Here is a 25,809-nt window from a genome sequence, read left to right as displayed (position 1 = left end):
AAATACTAGACTGAACTCTTGTTTGTACTATTACATGCAGCATGTTTCCATAGAACAAAGACAGACTTCAGCCATGGTTCTGCACAAACTATAAATTTTTGAAGAACTGGTGATCTGCTTAATGAAGTTAAAAAATCAGAGGGACCTTGGCGTAGTCCTCATACGCAAAGTTTGATACATGTTGGTCTTAACTTTTTGTGGGTTCTTTAGACTATCGTGTATAGATTACATGGAAAAATCTTAAATTAGTGGCTCTCAATCCTGCCTGCCCATGAGAGTCATCTTGGGTCTAAAACCACACAGATTCCCGGATCCTACTTCAGACCTCCTGGTTCAGAATCTCTGAGGGTGGGACCCTGGTATTTGTACTTTTAAACAATTTCTCAGATATTTTTTCTGCTCAGCTGAAGTCGAAACTGCTGTATTAAATTGTGTGTGTGTATAACTTTAAACAAATAAAAACAAACCCCAATATCTTAACTGTACTGTTTTAAAAGTTAATTTTAATTTTAAAAAAGACTGTAATGATTTAAGATAATTTTTTGCTTTCCAAAATGACATTTTTTAGTTTTTTTTTAATTGAAATAGAGTTCACATAAAATATTGTTAGTTTCAGGTGTACCACATAGTGATTTGACATCTGCATACATTATGAAATGGTCACCATGGTAAATCTAGTAACCATCTGTCCCCATACAAAGTTATTACAGTATTACTGACCGTATTTTATATTGTGTGTTACACCCCCGTGGCTGATTCCTTTTCTAACTGGAGGTTTGTACCTCTTAAGCCCCTTCACCTATTCTATCCCACCCCCACACCCCTTCTCTCTGGCAGCTACCCATTTGTTCTCTGTGTATATGAGTGTGTTTCCATTTTGTTTTGTTTGTTTTGTTTTTTCCATCTAAGATTTTTGAATGATTTTTAAAAATATGGCTGTTGAAAGGATGAAATAAAATGGTGACAGTGAAAGGACTTGTGAACAGCCTGGGGTGGTCTGTCTTAAAGGCAGTTTTTCAAATTGCTCTATCTGCTTATAGATCAGTTAAAGCTATACATTCTCCCCTGGCTTGAGCTGTGCATATCAGAGAGAGAATATTTTATCAGTCTTACACATTCTTAAGCATTTTAAAATTGTTGAGGTACAGGTGGGTCTCTCCTACTAGGCTTTAAACTCTTTGCAAGTAGGCACTATTTTAAAAAAAATTTCCTTCTGCCCTCTTTATTATTATTTCTTTTTGTGATAAGAATACTTAATGTAAGATTTACCGTCTTAGCAAATTTTTAAGTGTACAATATAGTATTGTTAACTATAGGCACTATGCTGTAAAGTAGATCTCTAGGACTTATTCATCTTACATAACCAGTATGTATCAAACTTTGCTTATGAGGACTATGCCAAGGTCCCTCTGATTTTTTAACTTATTTATTATTTTTGGCTGCGTTAGGTCTTAGTTGCTGCGCACGGGCTTTCTCTAGTTGCGGCGAGCGGGGACTACTCTTCTCTTCGTTGTGGTGTGCGGGCTTCTCATTGCAGTGGGTTCTCTTGTTGTGGAGGACAGACTCTAGGCGCATGGGCTTCGGTAGTTGTGGCTTGCGGGTTCTAGAGCGCAGGCTCAGTAGTTGTGGCACACGGGCTTAGTTGCTCCGCGGCATGTGGGATCTCCCCAGACCAGGGATTGAACCTGTGTCCCCTGCATTGGCAGGCAGATTCTTAACCACTGCGCCACCAAGGAAGTCCCGGTCCCTCTGATTTTAAAACTTCAATAAAACAGATCACCATTTCTTCAGAAATTTATATTTAACGAATATAAAATTTATATTTAACTAAACTCCTTGTTTCCTCGTTCCCCAGCCTGGCAATCACCATTCTACTTTCTACTTTAGGAGTTTGACTGTTTTAGACTCCTCATAAAAGTGATATCGTTAGTATTTGTCTTTCTGTGTCTGGCTTATTTCACTTTGCACAGCATCCTCCAGGTTCATCCATGTTGTCACAAATGGCTGGATTTCCTTCTTTTTTAAAGCTGGATAATAATTCCATTGTATACATATACCACATTTTCTTTATCCATTCATCTGTTGAAGGACACCCAGGTTATTTCCAAATCTTGGCTATTATGAACAATACAGTAGTGAATATGGTAGTGAAGATCTCTTTGAGATCCTGATTTTCGCTCCTCTGCATGTATACCCAGAAGTGGGATCTTTAAAGCATTCTTGTGCATTTTAACATTATTTGTTTTTCCCTTTTCTTATTATAGTATTTTTAAGCACAGAGCTTCAAGCTTTACAGATATTACAGAACAAGAAACGTAAAAATTCTCAATTAGATAAAAATAGTGAAATTTATCAGGAAGTTCAAGCTATCTGCGATACCCTTGGTATTCCCAAGTCAGCAACTTCTGACATTCCACTTATGCTGAACCAAGTGGAATCAAAGGTATTGTATTTGTTTTATTTTTCATTTCCCCCAAATTCAATTAAATGCTGATATGTAAATGTTGAATTAAAAATGAAAATACAGTTGACCCTTGAACAATGTGGGACTTAGGGGTGCTGACCCTCTGCAGAATTGATAATTAACATACAACTTCACTGTTGTCCCTCTGTATCTGCGGTTCGCATTTGTAAATTCAACCACCTGTGGATTGGATAGTACTGTAATTTTATTTAGTGAAAAAAATTCACATGTAAGTGGACCAGCACAGTTCAAACCCATGTTGTTCAAGGGTCAACTGTATTTCCTTTAAGTACAAGATATACATTCTATTTAAAGAAACATTTATCTTCGTGTAAACTAAATTTTGGATTTGGAGTTAATATGCATGTGACCTAATTTGACTATAAGTAATATTCAGGAATCAGATCTTAATGAGTGAGTGCTAGGCTTTGTGAAGGTTTGCCCTGATAGAAATCCTTTTGCAAATTTAAGGGTCCCTTTTCTAAACAAGGTTGTATTACAGTATAATGAAAGAAGTAGAGTTATCCTATGAAGTCGAAGGCAAACTAAATTTCTTTTTAATGGATGTTGTTAGAATTGCAGTGTGGTTGTCTTTGGCAGTGAGCAAAGAAATGCACAATTTCTGGTGGATAAGTGTTTAGTAAATGTTTGTTGTATAGTGAATAAATGAATGAGTACCCTGATGGAGTAGTTAAAAACAACTAAAACCTGTGTACTTCTAGCTTTTTTTTTCAATTATTAAACTATCCTTGTTCCCAGGCAAGCCATAGATTAGAGAGAATGATACTCTCACAGACCAAATTCTGGCTTAATTCCTAGGTTTTGTAGGAGTCCTCTAGGGGAATAATACAAGATTCATTTTTAAGGAAAAGAAAATTCTCACCCTCAAGAATAGGTACTAAAACTCTGTTTTTAGACATGCTGTTTTAAACTAAATTCTTGAATAAAGTACTCTTTGCATTGATAATTTATGAACTGAAAAATAAGATTTGTCTTACTGAATGTCAGAGAATTTTAGTATCATTAAGATGAAAACACAGTCTAAAAACTTATTTTTTTCCCCTAGAACTTGTAAACCAAAGAATAAACCTATGAATCCCAGCTCAGAAACATTGGTGTAGAGTTAATAAATTGCTCTTCAGAATTTGTTTCTCTGGATTAAGAATGATCTGGGGTTGGCTAAAATATCTGGGGCTATTTCAAATTGAGACAGATTTCTAGACTCTTCCTAATCTCCCAGTGCTTCCACATATTGATCCCAGAGAGTTTTTTTCGTTTTATGAGTTTCAGTTAGAATTTAAAAATACCCCCAAACCTCTTTTCCCTACTTAAAGCGGGCTGTAATGCCTGTGTTCAAGTGCTGGCAGGCTAATTATAAGGTAGTAGTTACTATGGCCATCACGGCTAAATATTTACCTATAATGACTTACTTCTCCATTCAGTTCCTATCAAAAGCAGAAATTTCCATATTTTCTTCTATGTACGATGTGTCCAGAAGACACTTTGTCACCATTGGGGAGGAAATTTATCATTATTTTTTAGCTCGAAGCTGTTCAAATGTAAATCTAAAGTAATTATAGTAATATTAACAGCACACATACAGCATTTACTGTGCTCAATGTTTATATGTAATAACTCATTGCATTCTTACATCACCTGTAATGAAGTAGTGATATTATTATTTATAACAGCCATTTGAGAAAATTGAGGTACTGAAAGATTTAATAAATTAGACAAGTTTCTAAGTAGGAGTAGTGGTAGACTGGAGTTTCAAACCCAGGTGGTCAACTTCAGAGTCTGCTCTTAACTCCCTCTTTATCACAAGTAATTCTCAAAGTTATTAAAACTGTTATCTAATGTTGGAATACAGGGAATGTGATTATATGTGAGAAACTTAAGCATGCATTCAGAGTCCCTCTTGAGTAAGGAGTTATGACTAAAACTTTTCGTAGTATATGAAATATCAAAATCGAAGGTATTTACAATAGTGAGGAATCTACAGAAATGGTATGTTTTAAGAAAATAATAATTCTTTTCAATGTGTAAGAATAGTGTCAGTAATCACTGTTGTAGTGGTAGATTTACTGTGATGTAAAGCTTAAGCTTTGGGACCCCCTAATTTGCACAAGTTCTTTCTAAGCTCATTTTTCAAAAATAGCTTTCTCTAGATATAATTTAAGTGCTATAAAATTCGCCCATTTAAAGTGTACAATTCAATGAATTTTAGTATATTTACAGAGTACAACATCATCAAAATCTAATTTTAGAACATTTCCATGATTCTCAGAAGAAACCATGTGCCCATTTACAGTCACTTCCCATTACCACCACCAGTTTCCAAGCTAATTTTGTGTTCATAATTTTAAATTCTTTTTAAAAGAGGTCCCCCAACATTAAGTAAGGTTCATACTCCTCAAAATGTGAACTCTTCCTGATTATTTTCTCTAGTTACTTTATAACTAAGCAACTGTAAATATTTCATTCTGTTTGAATGACCTGTGATATTGCTAAAGCAAAAGCGAATGTCTAAATCTTGTTCACCAAAATAAAAATGTTTCAAGTAATTCAAATCAGTGGCTTTGCAAAAGTAATGAAATGTGTATGTGGTGACTGATTGAGAGGGCTTGCTCTCCTGTGTTGTCTTGCTGAACAGTGGAATGTGTACAAAATATTTAATTGAGTAACACCAACATACTCAGCAAAGGTTTTAGTATTATCCCTTTTGAGAATTTGTCAGCATGCAGGAGCGTGCCATCTTAAGAAACTCTGAATTTATTTCACATAAAACATTATAGATTCTCATAATAAAACCTTTTAGTAGCTACTTCTTTAGTTGTCCATGTACATTATCTCTTACTCTGGAAAAGGTGTGCTATAGCTTGAATTAATGTAACTAATGCTTCTTTGAGAAAGATACTCTGCATTGTAGTGATATTCTTTTCTAGTATGTGAAGGTATATTTTAACTATTTCTCTTTAACATTTTATTAATTCTCTAGCATTCAAAGCGTTTTAAGCAAGAATAAGATTGTTTTAAAGTAGGGATATACATTTTCACAATCTTTTATGTTTAATTTTAGGTGAAAGATATTCTCTCACAAGTCCAGAAAAATCATGTGGGAAAACCACTGCTAAAAATTGATTTAAGTCTGGAACAGGCGGTAAGTCACCCCCCCTTTTTTATTAGCTTTATGTAATTAAAGTAGTGAATATGACTTAATTTTATAGATGGACATCTAGACTTTACAGTGTGTAGCATGCATTTTCTATATTGGAGAATTAAAATGGAATGATATTCTAGAGCAGTAGGTCCTAACATTTCTTCACTCAGATTATTAATTAAAAAAAAAAAACAAACCTGGCCAAAAGTATTTATAGTGCCTAATATGTTAGTATAGTTGTAATTTGAAAAGTGTAGTAGCTCAACACCAACAAGATGGGAAGTTGTTGGTATTTTCTTTCCTTATTGGTCCAGACTACTTTGCAAGTAGACATTTTACTTAAATTAACACGTTTGATTGAAGATCAGGTAAACTGTACCAATTGTAGAGTTTAATTTGTATGTTTAATATCTTCCGAATATTTTAAATGTTCTATCAAATATCTTTATTATTTAAATAATTTACTGTAAAGTCTCATGGGATCAGAAAATGACCATCAAGTACCACCTTTTGAATTAATAGGAAGTATTGACCACAATTCTGAAATTTCTTTTCTGTGCATAATGAGTCTAAAGGTTATGATGGGCTTCCCTGGTGGCGCAGTGGTTGAGAATCTGCCTGCTAATGCAGGGGACACGGGTTCGAGCCCTGGTCTGGGAAGATCCCACATGCCGCGGAGCGGCTGGGCCCGTGAGCCACGGCTGCTGAGCCTGCGCGTTTGGAGCCTGTGCCCCGCAACGGGAGGGGCCGCGATAGTGAAAGGCCCGCGCACCGCGATGAAGAGCGGTCCCCGTACCGCGATGAAGAGTGGCCCCCACTTGCCGTAACCAGAGAAAGCCCTCTCACGAACTGAAGACCCAACACAGCCAAAAATAAATAAATAAATAAATAAAGTAGCTATAAAGGTTATGATTTTTGTTTCCAAATTCTTTAGGAACAACTGGAAAGAATCAATGATGCCCTTTCCTGTGAATATGAGTGCCGTCGGCGGATGTTGATGAAACGATTAGATGTAACAGTGCAGTCCTTTGGATGGTCTGATAGAGCAAAGGTAAGGCTGTTTTTCCATTTGTGTCCTGTAGGTGGTACTCTGTGACAGCTCTTCAGGCTCTCTTGTCTGTTAGGTAACGATGCCACGTTTGTACTTTATCACTCTGTCTGAAGCTCCTGCCCAGGCCAACTGCTGGTCTTAAATAATGATCCTGGTATTGTATAAGTCCCTGTTTGCAAATATCTTAATTTCTCCCCATATCTTTCACATTTATTTAAAACTCATAGATGTTGTCATTTATGCAAGGATATACATAAAAAAAAGGCATCATATGTGATAGTGAGATAGATATAGTGAGCAACTGGTCAAGAAAGAAGGATTTAGGAATGAGTCAGGTAGCACTGATGCCTGAACAAACCTTCTTAAAGGTGGCTTAAGGCTGTGGAGTGTGTTCCAGTTGAAGAGGGGGTTGGAGGGTGGGGGCATTCCCAAATATGAATCTCTTCAGATAGTTTTCTAGAGAGCTGTCACCCATCATTCCCATTTTATGCCTGTAATCTGTACCCAGGCGTCGTCTGGGATCCTCCACTCCAGACTGTAAGCTGGGACAATTATAGGAAAACATTTGCTTCCCCTGTTTGAGGGATCATTGTGTCCTGTGCTTCTTGATGTCCAGTGTCTGAAAATCACTGGTTCACATGGGTTGTCCAGTTTTATAGTTGTTTCAGGTAGGAGGGTAAATCTGTGCCTGTTACTCTCAGATATTATTATTACATTCTTTGGATTAACTGGGCAGTTGTCCTGCCCCAATATTGTATCAACTGGGGTCATTTATGCAGCTTCATTCAACTGATACCTGGGCCGGGTTAGGCTGGAACATCCAAGACGGTTGTCTCACATGTCTGTGTTTTGCTAACTGTTTCTTGGGGTGCTTCACTTGTCATCTTGGCTCTTAGGTGGTCTCTCTCTCCATGTGGTGCCCCACATTGGTTTCCTATGGCTGCTGTAATAAATTACCACAAACTTCGTGGTTTAAATAATACACATTTATTTTCTTACAGATCTAGAGATCAGAAGTCCTCAAATGAAGGTATTGGCAGGGTTGCGTTCCTCCCGGACACTTCAGGGGAGAATCTGTTTCCTCGCATTTACTAGCTTCCAGACACCACCTGTGTACGAGTCATGACCTCATCCTCCATCTTCAAAATCAATAGTGTAGGGTCTTCCAGACTTTCTCCTTCTGCTTCCATTGTCACATGCCTTCTGCTGTCTCTCTCTTATCAGGAGCCTTATGATTACACTGGGCTTACCCAGATGATCCATCTCAAGATCCCTAACTTAACTCGCATCTGTATCTTCAAGGTGACATATTCACAGGTTCCAGGGATTAGGATGTGGAGATCTCGGGGGAGCCATTCTGTTTACCAGATGTCTTCTAATTGGAGTTTATTTTTTTCCTGCATTGTATTTCATTATCATATGCGGCTGCTGCTTTTTTCTTTTCTTTTTCTCTGTTTTAAATATACTTTTAAAAATCAAGTATTCTAATGAGCCCTCTTTTCTATACTTTCCGTCCTAAAAGCTTGTATCCTTCTACTGCAAATTGGGCTGCTTGCGTGCCTATCCTTGGCTACTCCACTATTTCCTGGATCCCGTGGCCTTCTCTTTCATTGTTTATTCCCTCAATCTGCCATAGTAAATCCACAAATAACTTCCTAACAAAGGGTGCATAGGAGTGATTTTTCTGAACCCTTGAATTCTGAAAATATGTTTATTCTGCTGCCACATTTGATTGATAGTTTGGGTAAATATAAAATTCTAGGTGGAAAACATTTTTCTCTAAGAATATTGAAGGCATTGCTTCATTGTTTTCTAGCATATAGTGCTGCTGTTGAGAAACCCAGTGCCGTTCCCTGTCCTTTTGGATGACCTTTTATTTTTCTCTGGGAGCTTTTGGACCATCTTCTTCTTTTTTTTTTTTTTTTTTTGAGAATTACATTTTATTTGACAGACTTGCTGAGGACTTAAGCCTGGAAGACAGCCTCTCAGATGACTCTGAGGGACTGCTCTGAAGAGGTAAGGAAGGAGCCAGGATATATAGGAGTTTTTGCAAGAAACCAGGTAGTAGGAACATCAAAAGATCATTGTTAAAAAAAAAAAAAAAAGAAAAAAAGATCATTGTTTTTTCTTTTTTTTTTAAACATCTTTATTGGAGTATAATTGCTTTACAATGGTGTGTTAGTTTCTGCTTTATCACAAAGTGAATCAGTTATACATATACATATGTTCCCATATCTCTTCCCTCTTGCGTCTCCCTCCCTCCCACCCTCCCTATCCCACCCCTCTAGGTGGTCACGAAGCACCAAGCTGATCTCCCTGTGCTATGTGGCTGCTTCCCACTAGCTATCTATTTTACATTTGGGTGGTGCAGTGGATAAGATCATTGTTAATTAAAGAAAAACAGGGACTTCCCTGGTGGTTGGACTCTCTTCTTTATCCTTGGAGTTCTGAAATTTCGCAGCATATGTCAGTCTGGGTCTTCCTGAATTCATTGTGCTAAACATTAGGTGGGCATTTCAATCTGTAGACTCTTAGCTTTTATATTTCTCTTTATTAATTTCTTCCCTTTTGTTTTCTTTTTCTGAAACTCTTGTTATTCAGATATTAGACCCCCTGGATAGATCCATTTGAGTTGCTTTATTTTTTTTCTCATTTTCTATCTCTTCCTTTTTGATTGACTTTCTTGGAAATGTCCTCAATTTTATTCTGTGCTTGGCACTAAATTTTTGTTTCTGCCATCATTTTTTCATTTCCAGGAATTCTTTTTGCTTCTTGAGTTTTCCTTTTTCATGTCTTTTTTCTTTTTTTTCTTGTTTTATGAACGTGCTGTCTTCTTCAATGGGGATGAAAGATTTTTTTAAAAAAAGGTTTTTGTTTTTTTTTTTCCCTTTAATTATTTCTGTCTCTTCCAGGGCAATTTTTGGTTTGTTTTTCTTGGTCTCTCTCTTGTGGTGGCTTTCTTCAAATCATGATGGTCCTTTGTTCATATTTAAGAGAAGACACTGAAAAAACTGATTGGGAACTGTAGTCGTTGATCAGGATTGTTGATGTCAGACTTTGGAGCTGCCTCCTGTGCTGTGGAAATTCCTGATGCTCGCTTGGAGAAGTCTTTTCTCTGTAGCTGCTCATTTTTTCAAGAAGGGAAGCCTCATTTTTTTCTGTACGTTATTGTCCTTTGGCCAGAGGAGGAGGAGTGGCGACATGGCACCAGGGGTTGGAAGAATAGACTATTCCACATATAGACAGTTAACCCCTATTTTTGGCTCCCAGTTTCATTTTCTGAGATGCTGGTTCCCTTCTGACCTGTATCCCCTTTTCCATTCTCTTTATTGTAGTATATGTGTATTTTTTATTATTTTTTTAATAATTTAGTGTGTTTGAGAAGATACCTTTAGGAAATATCTTGATATTTTATCATCTCATGTTGGTCTTTTTTCATCATGTTTTAGGACAAGGAGGTTGTGTTTTTGTTGTTTTTTCCTTAGTCCGGAAGATTTTTAAAATATTTTTTTTTCTCAGAGTATAGGTCAAATTTTGGCCTTTCATGCCATCCTTTTCAATTGATTATATGAGTATATACATTTATACCCTGAGTTTTCTTTTCTTGTTAAATTTAATGTATCTTTATCTTATTCTCCCTATTTCATGTGTCTGATGTTGTTGAAAGACTCATCAAATATTGTTCTACAGCATTTAAAATCTTTTGCATACAGATATACTCTATTGATTGACATTGAGTTTTCCTTTAATTTTGTCTCCTTTGACCCTGTAATGAAATTTTTGGCAGCTAAATTTTTGTTCATGTCCATGATATATTCCTAGAAGTGGAATTTCTTGATCAAAGAATATGCATTATAATGCTTTTGATGCACACTCTAGAGTTGCCCTTCAAAAAGATTATACATGTTTATTGTATGGTTAATCTGGTTTCTCTGTTATTTTGCGGGTATTGAAATAAGACTGAGTATACTTTTATAGTTTGCTTTTTTTTTTTTTTTTTTTTTTACTGAATATATTGTGATCATTGTCCCAGATCTCTAAAAGTTCTATTTCGGTGTCCTTTTTAAATTAATTTTTAATTTATTTCTTATTTTTTGAGATATAATTCACCATCTTAAAGTGTACAGTTCAGTGGTTTTTAGTATATTCACTGTATTCTGTGCCATTATCTAATTCCACAACGTTTCCCTCACTGCCAAAAGAAACATGCATCTATTAGTGGTCACTTGCAGTACCTTCACCTTCCTTCTCTGACACTCACTACTATAACCTACTTTCTGTCTCTTTGGATTTGCCTGTCTGGATATTTCATATATATAAGGATTCATACAATATGTGGCTTTTTATGTCTGGCTTCTTAGCATAATGCTTTCAAGGTTCATCCATGTTGTCCCATGTAACTGCACAATCAGCCCTCCATGTCCGCAGATGTGAAACCCCTGGATTCCTAGGGATTCCTAAATGGAAATTTACTGTGTGAAAGGTTATGACTCTTAATGCTCTTGATTCACATCACCAAATTGTTTTTTACAAAGTTTGTATGAATTTAAGTTCCTACAAGTAGGGTAAATGAAATTTTGCCTTCACTTTAGCTTCTTTAATATTTAGAATATTACCAATTTTATGGCTAACTTGATGGTTAAAAAAGACTAAATTGTTTTAACTTGTATATTTTTTATTAGTGGTACAGTTGAACTCTTTCATAAGCTTATTAGTCATTTGAATTTCCTCTTTTTTGAAATTTCTATTTGTGTCTTGTCTTTTTTTCCCCTTAAGGTCTTCCTGTTTTCCTTCTGATTGAGCTTTTTATATATTAAGGAAGTTAGCTAGTTGCTTTATTTGTTGAAAATATTTTCCCCAGTGGTCTTTTGTTTTATGTCTTTTGATGTGCAGAAGTTTTAGTCTATAATATGGTTAAGTTTTTCGGTTTAAAATAAAACTTTAAACAGTGAACTCTTTTTAAAAATTTATAATTAATTTTTTTATTGGAGTATAGTTGATTTACAATGTTGTGTGAGTTTCTGCTGTACAGTAAAGTGAGTCAGTTATACATATACCTATATCCACTCTTTTTTAGATTCTATTCCCATATAGGTCATTACAGAGTATTGAATAGAGTTCCCTGTACTATAAAGTAGGTTCTTATTAGTTATCTATTTTATATATAGTAGTGTGTATATGTCAGTCCGAATCTCCCAATTTATCCTTCCCCCCTCCCTTTCCCCCTTGGTAACCATAAGTTTGTTTTCTACATCTGTGACTCAATTTCTGTTTTGTAAATAGGTTCTTTTGTACGATTTTTTTGGATTCCACATATAAGCGATATCATATGATACTTGTCTTTCTCTGTCTGACTTACTTAGTATGATAAACTCTAGGTCCATCCATGTTGCTGCAGATGGCATTATTTCATTCTTTTTTATGGCTGAGTAATATTTCATTGTATATATGTACCACATCTTCGTTATCCATTCCTCTTTCGATGGACATTTAGGTTGCTTCCATGTCCTGGCTATTGTAAATAGTGCTGCAGTGAACATTGGGGTGCATGTACCCTTTCTAATTATGGTTTTCTCCAGATATATGCCTATGAGTGGGATTTCTAGATCATATGGTAGCTCTACTTTTAGTTTTTTAAGGAATCTCCATACTGTTCTCCATAGTGGCTGTACCAATTTGCATTCCCACCAACAGTGTAGGAGGGTTCCCTTTTCTCCACTCCCTCTCCAACATTTATTGTTTGTAGATTTTTTGATGATGGCCATTCTAACAAGTGTGAGGTGATACCTCATTGTAGCTTTGATTTGCATTTCTCTAATAATTAGTGATATTGAGCTTCTTTTCTTGTGCTTTTTTTTTTTTTTTGGGCATACAAATTCTTGACCTTATATATTCATTTTGTCATTTTTTTCCCTGCCTGTAATGAGTTTCTTAACACGAAGTCAATCCATGCCCAGGATTTCTTATTTTTTTTTTTTTTTGTTCATCAACATTAGAATATATTTTGCATTTATATAATAAAATATAGAAGACAGTAAAAATAAGTGAGTATTGCTATAAGCAACAATAGAAATAAAACTCATGAGCAATATTCAGCAAAACAAGGCAGACATAAAATTATATACATTGTATGGTTTCTTTTTAAAAAATTCAAAACTGGGCAAAACAAATTTATGGTGAAGGTAATAGTTATTATGGGGGCAGAAAGCAGGGGTCATGACCAGGAAATAGTATAAGGAAGGCTTCCGAGGTGCTGGGAAAGTTCTGTTTCTTGGTCTGAGTAGTGGTTATACTAGTGGGAGTTCAGATAACTCACATAAGTCATAAGTTTATAGTTAAACTTATGACTTAATGCACTTTTCTCTGTGTTATAACTTATTAAGAAGCTAAGACAAAAGCCTGATTTAGTTCATTAAGATCAACAGTTGGCAAAGAATTACTGAATATTATTATAGACACCTACAAAGTTCAAGGAACTGTCTTAGGTGATCAAAGATTCCAAGTCCATTCCACTATCAGATTTTTTCTTTTCTTATTAGTCATCCATTTTATACACATCAGTGTCCCAATCTCCCAATTCATCACACCACCCCCGCCCCCCACCACTTTCCCCCCTTGGTGTCCATATGTTTTTTCTCTACTTCTCTGTCTCAGTTTCTGCTCAGCAAACCGGTTCATCTGTACCATTTTCTAGGTTCCACATATATGCGTTAATATACAATATTTGTTTTTCTCTTTCTGACTTACTTCACTCTGTATGACAGTCTGTAGATCCATCCACGTCTCAACAAATGACCCAATATCGTTTCTTTTTATGGCTGAGTAATATTTCATTGTATATATGTACCACATCTTCTTTATCCATTCGTCTGTTGATGGACATTTAGGTTGCTTCCATGACCTGGCTATTGTAAATAGTGCTGCAATGAACATTGGGGTGCATATGTCTTTTTGAATTATGGTTTTCTCTGGGTATATGCCCAGTAGTGGGATTGCTGGGTCATATGGTAATTCTATTTTTAGTTTTTTGAGGAAACTCCATACTGTTCTCCATAGTGGCTGTATCAATTTACATTCCCATCAACAGTGCAAAAGGGTTCCCTTTTCTCCACACCCTCTCCAGCATTTGTTGTATGTAGATTTTTTGATGATGGCCATTCTAACTAGTGTGAGGTGATACCTTATTGTAGTTTTGATTTGCATTCTCTAATAATTAGTGATATTGAGCATCTTTTCATGTGCTTTTTAGCCATCTGTATGTCTTCTTTGGAGAAGTGTCTATTTAGATCTGCCCATTTTTTGATTGGGTTGTTTGTTTGTTTGATATTAGGCTGCATGAGCAGTTTGTATATTTTGGAGATTAATCCCTTGTCAGTCACTTTGTTTGCAAATATTTTCTCCCATTCTGTGGGTTTTCTTTTAGTTTTGTTGATGGTTTCCTTTGCTGTGCAAAAGCTTTTAAGTTTCATTAGGTCCCATTTGTTTTTGTTTTCATTGCTCTCGGAGGAGGATCAAAAAAGATCTTGCTGCAGTTTATGTCAGTGTTCTGCCTATGTTTTCCTCTAAGAGTTTTATAGTATCTGGTCTTACATTTAGGTCTTTAATCCATTTTGAGTTTATTTTTGTGTATGGTGTTAGGGAATGTGCTAATTTCCTTCTTTTACATGTAGCTGTCCAGTTTCCCCAGCACCACTTATTGAAGAGACTGTCTTTTCTCCAGTTTATAGTCTTGCCTCCTTTGTCATAGATTAGGTGACCATGGGTGTGTGGGTTTATCTCTGGGCTTTCTATACTGTTCCATTAATCTATATTTCTGTTTTTGTGCCAGTACCATACTGTTTTGGTTACTGTAGCTTTGTAGTATAGTCCGAAGTCAGGGAGCCTGATTCCTCCAGCTCCGTTTTTCTTTCTCAAGATTGCCTTGGCTATTCAGGGTCTTTTGTGTCTCCATACAAATTGTAAAATTTTTTTGTTCTAATTCTGTGGAAAATGCTAGTGATAATTTGATAGGGATTGCATCGAATCTGTGGATTACTTTGGGTAGTATAGTCATTTTGATAATATTGTTTCTTCCAATCCAAGAACATGGTATATCTTTCCATCTGTTTGTGTTATCTTTGATTTCTTTCATCAGTATCTTATAGTTTTCTGAGTACAGGTCTTTTGCCTCCTGAGTACAGGTATTTTATTCTTTTTGATGCAATGGTAGATGGGATTGTTTCCCTAATTTCTCTTTCTGATCTTTTGTTGTTAATGTATAGGAATGCAAGAAATATCTGTGTATTAATTTTATATCCTACAACTTTACCAAATTCATTGATGAGCTCTAGTAGTTTTCTGGTATCATCTTTAGGATTTTCTATGTATAGTATCACGTCATGTGCAAACAGTGATAGTTTTACTTCTTTTCCTATTTGGATTCCTTTTATTTCTTTTTCTTCTCTGATTGCCATGGCTAGGACTTTCAAATCTATGTTGAATAAAAGTGGAGACAGTGGACATCGTTGTCTTGTTCTTGATCTTAGAGGAAATGCTTTCAGTTTTTCACCATTGAGAATGATGTTTGCTGTGGGTTTGTTGTATATGGCCTTTACTATGTTGAGATATGCTTCCACTGTGTCCACTTTCTGGAGAGTTTGTATCATAGATGGCTGTTGATTTTTGTCAGAAGCTTTTTCTGCATCTATTGAGATGCTCATATGGTTTTTATTCTTCCGTTTGTTAATGTCATATATCACATTGATTGATTTATGTATGTTGAAGAATCCTTATATGCCTGGGATAAATCCCACTTGATCATGGTGTATGATCGTTTTAATGTGTTGTTGCATTTAGTTTACTAGTATTTTGTTGAGGATTTTTGCATCTATATTCATCAGTGATATTGGCCTGTAATTTTCTTTTTTTGTGATATCTTTGTCTGGTTTTGGTATCAGGGTGATGGTGGCCTTATAGAATGAGCTTGGGAGTTGTTACTTTCTCTGCACGTTTGAGAAGGATAGGTGTTAACTCTTCTCTAAATGTTTGACAGAATTCGCCTGTGAAGCCATCTGGTCCTGGACTTTTGTTTGTTGGAAGTTTTAAAATCACTGTTTTAATTTCAGTACTTGTGATTGATCTGTTCATATTTTCTATTTCTTCCTGGTTCAGTCTTGGAAGCTTGTATCTTTCTGAGAATTTGTCCATTTCTTCTAGGTTGTCCATTTTATTGGCATATAGTTGCTTGTAGTTAAACAATGAACTCTTTATTATATTTGGAATCCCCTTAGTTATATGTTGATTATTATTATTATTATTATTTTACAAATAGACAACAGTTCATTGCAGCACCATTTAAAAAATCTATTTCTTTTCTCATTGCTCTTTTTTTTAATGTTTTAATATTCTTTATTTTTAGAGCAGTTAAAGGTTCATAGCAATATTGAACAGAAGGTTTTGAGATTTCCATTTACCTCCTGCCCCCACACACACATAACCTCCCCATCATCATCCCCCACGAGAGTAGTAAATTTTTGCAGCTGATGAACCTACATTGATACATCATTATTATCCAAAGTCCCATAGTTTATATGAGGTTTCACTCTTGGTGCTGCACATTTTGTGGTTTTGAAAAAATACACAAAGACATGTTTCACCATTATAGTATCATACAGAATATTTTCACTGCCCGAAAAATCTTCTCTGCTTTGCCTATTCTTCCCTCCCTCCGCACAACCCCTGGCAACCCATTTAATCTTTTTACTATTTCTATAGTTTTGCTTTTTCCAGAATGTCATATAGTTGAAGTCATACAGATTATTATTTTCAGATTAGCTTCTTTCACTTAATAATAGACATTTAAGTTTCCTTCATGTCTTTTTGTCTCACTGATCTTTGATGCCTCCTCTATCGTTTATTGCATTCATGCATTTATGAGGCCCTGAACCTCAATTGCCTCTTTTGTTTCATCAATCTATTCCCCCCACCAGTTCCATTTAATTAGTCTGAGGTAGGATAGTATGGTGTTATCTATACAACCACTCTAAAAGGATGTTTTGAAGATTAAAGATATGATGTTAGATGAAGAATAGCTTGGCTCATTTAACAAGTAGTCAGTGAATGTTAACTGTTAAGGCAGTGATGATTTAGATATCCCCTACCTCCCTGCCCACCACTCCCCCCAAAAAAACATTCCAGTAGGACTGCAGTAAATCTATAAGTTAATTTTGAGGGAAACTGACAATACTCAATGTCCCCATCCAGAAACTTGGTATTTCTGTTTATTCAAGTTTTACTTTTGTTTTTGTAGATTTACTAATGTTTTCTTCTTAAAGGTTCTGTGTGTGTTTTTGGTACAGCTATTTTTAGGTATTTTGCTTTTTGTTAATATGAATGGAATTTTTTTTTTCGGTTACTTTTTAAATGAGTTGTTACTGGTAGTTATATAGTCTTTTAGCATCTGTTGGGCTTTTTTTTTCTCATTCTACTTACAGATTATCAGATATTTGAATGTTTTGCTCTTCTCTGTTTCTTTGCTTGTGTTATTATCTCCTTTTTTTCTTTCTGAAGATTATGATTGCCATCTCCCTTTTTTAAAAGTAATTAATTTGGCTGCGTTGGGTCTTAGTTGTGGCACGCGGGATCTTTGTTGCAGCATGCAGGATCTTTAGTTGCGGCATGCGGGCTCTTCGTTGTAGTACGTGGGATCTTTAGTTGTGGCATGCAGGATCTTTAGTTGTGGCATGCAGGATCTTTCGTTATTGCATGTGGGCTTCTCAGTAGTTGTGGTGCACGGGCTCTCTAGTTGTGGCATGCAGGCTCTAGAGCGTGTGGGCTCAGTAGTTGGGGCGCGCAGGCTGAGTTGCCCCACGGCATGTGGGGGTCTTAGTTCCCTGACCAGGGATCGAACCCACGTCCCCTGCATTGGAAGGTGGAGTCTTAACCACTGGACCACCAGGGAAGTCCCGCCATTGCTCTTTCATTGAAATGTTCTTTAGTTCCTTTTTTCCCTGAATTTTGTCATTTAGATAAAAACAGATGACATAGCAAGAATTTACCAGCCTAAGCGTTATGCTTTGTCACCCAAGACAACAATAACCTTGGCACATCTACTTGCTGCCCGTGAAGATCTATCCAAGATCATCAGGACAAGTAGTGGCTCCAGCCGGGAGAAGACAGCATGTGCCATTAATAAGGTTGGTTTTTCTTTCAGTAACAGTGCATAATGAATTTATAATATCCTTGTTTGATGTTTTTACAGATTTAATCCATTTTTCTTTTAATCCTAGTGAACTCCTAGAAAAGAGAGTGGTGGAGGGGCTTCAGTCAGTTTAGGCTTAGTAATGTTTTCTGTGTGCATGTTTGTTTGAATTTCTGTATTCATAAATTAAACCACAGTTTTATCTGAATTAGAGGAATTTAGAATTATTTTTATAAATAGCATTAGCAAGAATTATTTGCCTTCTTTCCAATAATGTAATCATTTTTTGTCAGTAAAAATCTGTAGGAGTCATTTCGGGCACTCACATATTCCTTAGATCTTTGATGTAAAGGGAAGAGTACATGCTTTGGGTTCACATCCCAGCTCTATCATTTACTTAGAGCAATCACCTTGGGCAAGTTGCGGAATCTCTTGGAGGTTCCATTTCCTGATTCAGAGTATAGATCCATTGCTCTGACAGTGGTCTTAAATAAGCTCAGAGTCTGAATTTTTTACTTTACGACAGCAGCAGCAACAATAAACTAATTTAGAATGTTTATATCAGCTTGATTAGCATATACTTACTCTTCGTTTAGATAGATCACTCTGTGACAAACTACTACAAAAGAGCAAGAAATCAGAAGTAAGGGATTTGGGTAATTTAAAAACATTTCTCACTCAATGCAGTGAGAAAGGTATCCTGTATTAAGGGATGGCTGTATGTAAAGTCAGTTTTGCTAATTATTACTAAGTTAGGCACCAGTGTTTGGGCCTTCCTGCTTCCATTTTAGACCAACCTCCTCTCTTCTTAAAGTGTTCTGTCTTTAAATATGTTACTTAATGTCTTGCATCAGGTTATAAGCTAGTCTTGATGGATCAAGAGTTCTATTTCTTTAAGTGACATTGCCCATCTCTTTTCTGAGTTTGTAATTTATAGTCTAATTATTTGAGGGCAATCTTATTATGAGATCTTGGAACAGTGTCCCTGTATATCCACCAACATAGCATGTTTGGTGGAGAGCTCAATGAAGATAACAACCAAGAAAAAAGCTACTGATATTTTTTGGATTTGGTAATTAGGATGTTATTGCTGACTTTTAAAAGAATGTTTGCTTCTTCGAACCTTGTCCCACAGTGAGGATGTTGTACTTTTTGTCTTTCATTTATGACATAAAGTAGTAAAACATGATTTTGATTAGAGAATCAAAGGAAATAGAACACAACTGATTCATAGATCATTTTGGTTGAGGCAGTTCTGGTTTACCTTCTTTCCTGAAAGAGACTAGCAGGAAGCTATTTGCTTCCTGTTGGTCTCTGTACCCGGGCATGTAAAGTAGCTCCTTTCTACAGAAAGTTGGGGACTTAAAGCAAACTCTTCCTTGGTTTATCCTTCAAAGCATTATAAAGCATGGTTAAGGAAGTGTGTCAAGTCTCTCTTTTCTCTATAATATAGTAACTAGTATCATCATTGAAAGTTAGTGAGCTTAATTTCTCATAAAAAAGGAATAGTTTATTGAAAATCCTTGTATCTCTTTACAACGATAACCTTGGATTATAGCCATTATATGGGTATAATGCAGTCAGAGATGAACATGTTATCATATATACTTCATACTCTGTTGAAATAAAATGTGCTCAGAAATAGTCTTTTATTGGATAATCTATTACCAAACCAATGGCAATAGAAAGTCCAGAGTTGTTGCATAAATGGATATGAAGTCAATTAATGTAAGGTATGTATTTTATGTATATTGTAAATGTTTTGCTAAAAAAATTTCTTAGTGTGATGGGTACTACATTTGTTATAAAATTTGCTAAACAAATTTAAATAAGTCCTTAAGTTTCAGAAATATTCCCCCACATTGCTTAAAAATAACAGCACATTGTGAGGAATTTGTCACACAATCACATTTGTATTTTCAATATTAATTCATACTGCCGTGTCTGATACTTTCATGTCCTTAAATATTTGACTTCTGTTTCTTGATTAGAACAATAACTTCAATATTGCTTGTATCCTTTATGTAAATTTTAACTTTTAAAATATTGGAAACTGAAAGAAAATATTTCTTTACACAGGTGCTGATGGGAAGGGTGCCTGACAGGGGAGGACGGCCGAATGAAATTGAACCACCACCCCCTGAAATGCCCCCTTGGCAAAAGAGACAAGAAGGCGGTGGAAGGGGTGGTTGGGGTGGTGGAGGTGGTGGTAGAGGAGGTGGTGGGAGTGGAAGAGGTGGTTGGGGAGGGGGAGGGGGGTGGAGTGGAGGTGGAGGAGGGGGTGGTAGAGGAGGAGGTTTCCAAGGCAGGGGAGATTATGGTGGAAGAGGGGGCTATGGAGGAAGAGGGGGCTATGGTGGAAGAGGTTATGGAGATCCATATGGAGGAGGTGGTGGTGGATATAGAAGATATTAAAAGCTACAGCATTTAGATAGCAGGCTTACTTCTTAATAGATACATTAGGCATAGTGTTCTAAATAACTACTTGAATGTCATCTTTGAAGTAAACACCATGTTAGATTCCCTGATGATATCATTCTTGAATTGGGTTTAGTATGTAAAGAGCATTGTTTTATACTACTATTTGATCTCTTAGACAAAGTGATGATTTTTTCCATATTCTGTGTACTCTTGAGCATGTTATGTCTTTTTAAGAAACAAAAAAAAACCGAGCAAAAATTATTTTTAAAGTGTAAATATATTATTACCATCAAACTTGGAAAATAGAAAGTATTTTATTGTCATGATTGAATTTAGATTGTTACCTGTATTTTATTCAGGTCTGAAACACATAAATGACCCCACTTGTACTGGAAAGGAATATAGACTATTGCCTTATCTGTATTCCTGTGGCTGTGTTTTGTGTTTGTTAATACTACTTTACAAAATAGGGAAAGGGACTGATTGATAGTTGTGTTCAAGAGGAAGGTTTCTTGACTTTTTCTTTCTTTTATATGAGCAATTCCTCTAGCCAGGTTTGTGTTAAAATTCTATTAATTGAAGCTGAAGTCTGTTTTTTGCTATGCATATTTGATTTATTTTACAACTGGATTTGAAATCTGTATAATTTTGTTTGACTGACAGCAGAATTAAAGACTGAGGTCAGAATTACTCTAAAGGGACAAAGACATGTACTAGTTTTACATGATGGTGTGAAAAATATTTCTGTAAATTGGTTTCTTCATCATTTGTGCCATCACTGTAGGTCTCCGAATATTAAAAGGCAGGCTGCAGTGTGCTACACAGGATTAGGACACTCATATCCAGTTTCAGTAGATCAGAGGTAGGGCCAGGGTATCCCGTGGTAGTTCTGATTCTCAGCTAGATTTGGGAAACAAAGGGTTGGGGAATGATTAAATGTGGTTTGGTGGTTGGAGCAGTCAAAGGCTTGGGAATCAGGAGTTGTGAATTCAAATCATGACACTAGCCTAGGGGTGCTATGGGTTGAAATGGCCATAGCTCTCAAGGATTAATTTGTCCTCATTTGTCAAATAAGGAATGTGATACTTGTGCCTTCTCAGGTTGTTTTAAAAAGACCTAAGTACAAGTCCAATTTGTTGAGAATTTATAAAGGCCTGTTGTGAATGGTTTAAGAGGTGGCCCAAGTAATGCATTTTTCTCTTGGTGTAGAGAGAGAAAAAGATACAGTCACATAAATTTTTTCAATCCCACTTTAAAATCTGTAGGCTCCTAATCAGCTCTTGTGCGTAACAACTTTCTGTGGTCTAACCAGCTCAACAGATAGAAGGCTGAGTACCTGTGGACAAATGATATTTGATATTTGGCAGTGTTGTTCTTGTTGTTGTTTTGTTTTACAGTAAACCCTGTGGGGAAATCTAAAATAATGTTAAACCTTTACATATTGTGTACACTGCAGTCTTGGCCATGTATTTTTCAAGCTAACCCTTCGAGGAAATTTGTTCAGGATGGGAAAACATTTTTTTGGTTATTTGTAAGCTTAGATTTTTAAAAAATTTTATATGTAATGAAGAGATTTAATTTCATTTGTGATAGTTGAAGAAAAGGCTTTCCATATAAGGAAACACTTTTATCAGTAGCTATGAACTCTGAAAAATAAATAATTTTAAAAAATATATACACAAAGACCACTGGAGTAAAATATTTCAAAAAAGTTATTACTTAAACTATTCATTTAAAACCTTTACATTTCTGCTTCATTTCTTTTCAGGAGCTTTAGTTGCTGATACAGGACGGGTTTACAACTACTTTCAGCTTCTTTTATTACTAAAGGTTTATGGCGAATAATGGTAGAAACATTAGTTTATTAATTTCTGTAAGATTTCTTTGTACCTTCATAGGAGTGCTGTTGGGTTATCTGCTACTCACTGTAAATCTTATCCAAGTTTAGCACTTGCTCCTGGAATCTTGTTGGAGCCGGAACCACTCTTACTTGCACATTCCTATAAACTTCACTTGAATGAAAAGCTGAGTGGTCTAGAACCTAATATCGTATTCTTTCCTGTGAGGTAGGATTTTCATGGAAATCTTCTTTCAGTAAAAATTTCTTTCATAGAAAAGTTTGCTAAGAGATATCTAGAATAGCAGTAAGGCAATTTGGGGCCTTAATGTGAAAATGCTTTACAAACTGAGTGCGATACAAATGCAGAGTATGGTGAATGGCACTTCACCGCTTCCTAACATCTTAACGCCTTCTTCTGTGCCACCTCTTCATCCTTTTTTGCCTAGTTCTTAATTTTATTTTTTCCTACTACCTCATTTTCCCTCCCCTTTTTTCTTCTCCCTGCCTTGGTCTATCTTGTGGTATCTAATAGCACCTATAGACATGATCTTACTGGGAGTTTCTGGATTAAAGAAGTAACTGACCTCTTACCTGGATTTGTCCATCCATACATAATTACCACAACATTACACATAAGCTCTTGGTAAAAGAAGAGATGAATTATTTCCTTTTAACCTGTTCCGTTGTGTTCTGCAGATCAGGGAAATCTTGCCCCACTAAACAGAAAAAAACATTTGAAACCAAAAAACATTTAATTACCTTTATGTGTGTCAAAAGAAGGTATGATAACTCCCAAAATATTTGTGATGGAGAATGTTCCAAGCAATGATACTATCTATACCTTGTAAGGGGCACAGGGTAGAGATATTTGGACTGGGAATTGTGGGTGGAGGAGGGGAGGTAGTTTAATCTCTCTTCTAGGGCCAAGTTGTCAGTGTGACTTCACTGTTTTGTATGAAGTACTATGAAATGCCAAAATGATAAATATACCACATCCAAGTGTACCAGAATACATTCCACCATGGAATTTGAGTGATTGGAATCTGTCCCCGTTCTCCCCGCCCCGCCACCCCCCTTCATTGGTCTAGTTAAACAAAAGTTGGCTGATGATTAAGGAAAAAATCACAGCTATCTCTAATCACTCTAAATAATCATGAGCCCAATGAATTGCTCTGGGTGATCTGTCCACTAGATTGAACCATCCTCTACCAATTCCATCCACAGCTTCAAAGTTTCTCTTCTTTACTTGCTAGTTTTCTTAGAACTGTGGAATTAAAGCTGAAAGCCACAGGAATGACAGCCTCAGATTTGTCTCCTTCAGTGTTAAGTATTTGTAGACTTAATATTTGGGGATCACTGTAATTCATTATGCAATAAGATGGGAAAAGGTTGAATATTTCCGTATGTTACTACTTCATGTTATAGAAGGATTTAGAAAAATGTATACTGAATAATTAGTTGCTTTGCTTTTCCTTTCAGGAAGACTCAGTTTGGTTAACAGAACTAGGGAGTGCTCTCAGCTGTTGATTATAGTAAAAATTCAGGTGAGGCTTCTGTATGTTCAAGAACTAGAAGAAACACAGGACACCTATGCCGTAGGGATCCTAATGTCTTTTATCATACAAATATTACACAAAGAAAACTTATATTAGGTATCAAAAAAAACCACCTTTACAATCTGTACATTTTGTTTTTTTCCTTGCAGTTCTTTTACATTATACATCTTTAAACAGAAATTCACATTTGGCCAGTAAAACAGCAAATCAATTACCAAAGAAAATAAGAAGTGACATTGTTGTTAACAAGATTTGTCCTTGTTTCAGCAGATAAATATATGCCCAAACTTATTTCAAGTTGATACAAGACACACAAATTTGTATCCTAGGTTTGACAAACAAAAAATTTGTTCCATATTATTTCTGTAGATTCCACTAATCCCATGTAGTTCAGAGCAAATAATATTAATTTATACACTGTACTTATTTGGCCCTTGCTGGACTATAAAGACTTGTGGTGAAACTACTGCTTCCCATCCATTTCAGTGATAAATTCTGGAATGCTTGAGACTTTGTAGCCATGTTAATTTGGCTAGTTAAGGAGACTGTGACCTTTTGAATTCCTCTAGATCACAAATTATTTACATAGAAACTAACCTGGGCTCTGTATTTTGGATCCTGGGTAAGAAGAATGAAAAAAATTTAATTGTGTTTCATAACTATGCTTAAAGAAATTGAATTGTACCATCTTTGGACAGAGGAAAAGAATAGGTGAAGAATATGAATTTTAAGGATGATTATAAACTCATGTTTGTTCCACATAAGGTAAGTAAGTAGCAAAGTACTTCTTATAGGATTATATACCAAGTGGTGGACCTAAGCAGCCCTGCCATGGGGATTTCTGAGTTTGGATTTAGAAAAAGGTAGATTTGTGTGTAAAGTGATTCTTTAAAACGCTAACTGAAAGCTAGTCACTAGCTTTTTCACTAAAGCTCAGTTCAGTACAAGGAGGTATGCAAATGGGAACTGGTCTTTCATCAAAGAAACTTCTTAAATGATCTGAATTCTCCAAGGAAGCTTATACTATATATATAATTTGTTTCTGATTAAGACTTGGTGTTGTTGGCTTTAGGTTTGGAACTTTTGGTTGTTGAGATTATATGCTTGGCAGTTGGTCAACTTGTGTATGAATTTTAAGTCAGTTTGGTGTCAGGCTTTCCAAGCATGGAAGGTAAGTTATCCCCACCCAAAGAAAATGATCATATGAATTTTTTTTAGAGAAATAAAGAGTTTGACAAAGAAGTTTGTGAATAGTTGCCCAGATAATTAAATGAGCCCATTTATCATTAACCTTCATTAACAGAAGACTCACAGGACTCTTGTGATTTTGCCAAACAATACAATTTACATTCTGAGCAATTTGTCTTGTAACAAACTGAACTTTGTGAATTTGTGTACATGACCAAAAGTCGTTTAACTCACACATTTTACTAAGGAAGAAACAGAATTCCAAGCCACATGCATGTCTGATGTTGTATATACATAATATGTACATATATACATGCTGTCAGCTATTATTGAAGCCTCTGATCCAATTAGCTTATTTCTAAATAGTATTAATAGTGAAGACAGTACAATCACAAATTCAGTTCAGAAACTTACTTCAAGAAAAAAAAAATAGGATGGCATATAAGAGTTAAACATTTTTAAAAAGCCATAAATTTTTCATTCTATCCAGTGTAGATTATATGAGGGACAAACATGTTTGCGTTATGTTTGTTTTAGCTAATTAGCCAGCCATGTGTGAGGTGCTAATAGCCACATTTCCAGGTACTTAATTTGGCTACTTCTTTTATGACTCAGACTAAAACTATGAGTTGACCTGTAATTGGATGATGTCATGTTGTTTAATAGCCCCTTCGTGCTCTCCCCAAATTTATGGCTACATCTCTAGAAGTTCTCTTCTAGGTAGATATCCTCATGTGTGTAAGAACGTAGTGAGGAAGAAGGGGAAAAGGCAAATTGATTAGATGTGAGGTAGTGAAGTGGGAACCAGATTCGTAAAGAATGCTGAAATATAGAGGAAGCAATTCTACTTTTGGAATGTGAGTATTTTTCCATTATAAGCAAGCTTTGGATGGAACAAAATAAATGCCTCAGGAAAAAACGGGAAGGAAACAAATTCATTTTCCAGGGAT

General features: G+C 35.8%; 1 protein-coding gene across 1 annotated transcript in view; it reads left to right on the top strand.

Moving 5' to 3' along the window:
• Positions 1-21,948, top strand: part of FAM98B (family with sequence similarity 98 member B) — a 34,708-nt gene extending 12,760 nt beyond the window's left edge. Inside the window, exons 4-8 of the mRNA XM_007198506.2 lie at positions 2,265-2,443; positions 5,544-5,624; positions 6,559-6,675; positions 17,682-17,849; positions 19,934-21,948. Of these exons, the coding sequence (XP_007198568.2) occupies positions 2,265-2,443; positions 5,544-5,624; positions 6,559-6,675; positions 17,682-17,849; positions 19,934-20,269 (881 nt within the window). The 3' untranslated portion in view covers positions 20,270-21,948. The remainder of the gene's footprint in view (positions 1-2,264; positions 2,444-5,543; positions 5,625-6,558; positions 6,676-17,681; positions 17,850-19,933) is intronic.
• Positions 21,949-25,809: the final 3,861 nt, after the last annotated feature.

The sequence above is a fragment of the Balaenoptera acutorostrata genome, chromosome 3 (genome assembly GCF_949987535.1).
Source record: "Balaenoptera acutorostrata chromosome 3, mBalAcu1.1, whole genome shotgun sequence".
Classification (NCBI taxonomy): domain Eukaryota; kingdom Metazoa; phylum Chordata; class Mammalia; order Artiodactyla; family Balaenopteridae; genus Balaenoptera; species Balaenoptera acutorostrata.
Note: the sequence above shows the minus strand (reverse complement) of the source record. Positions and strands in the feature narration are given on the sequence as shown.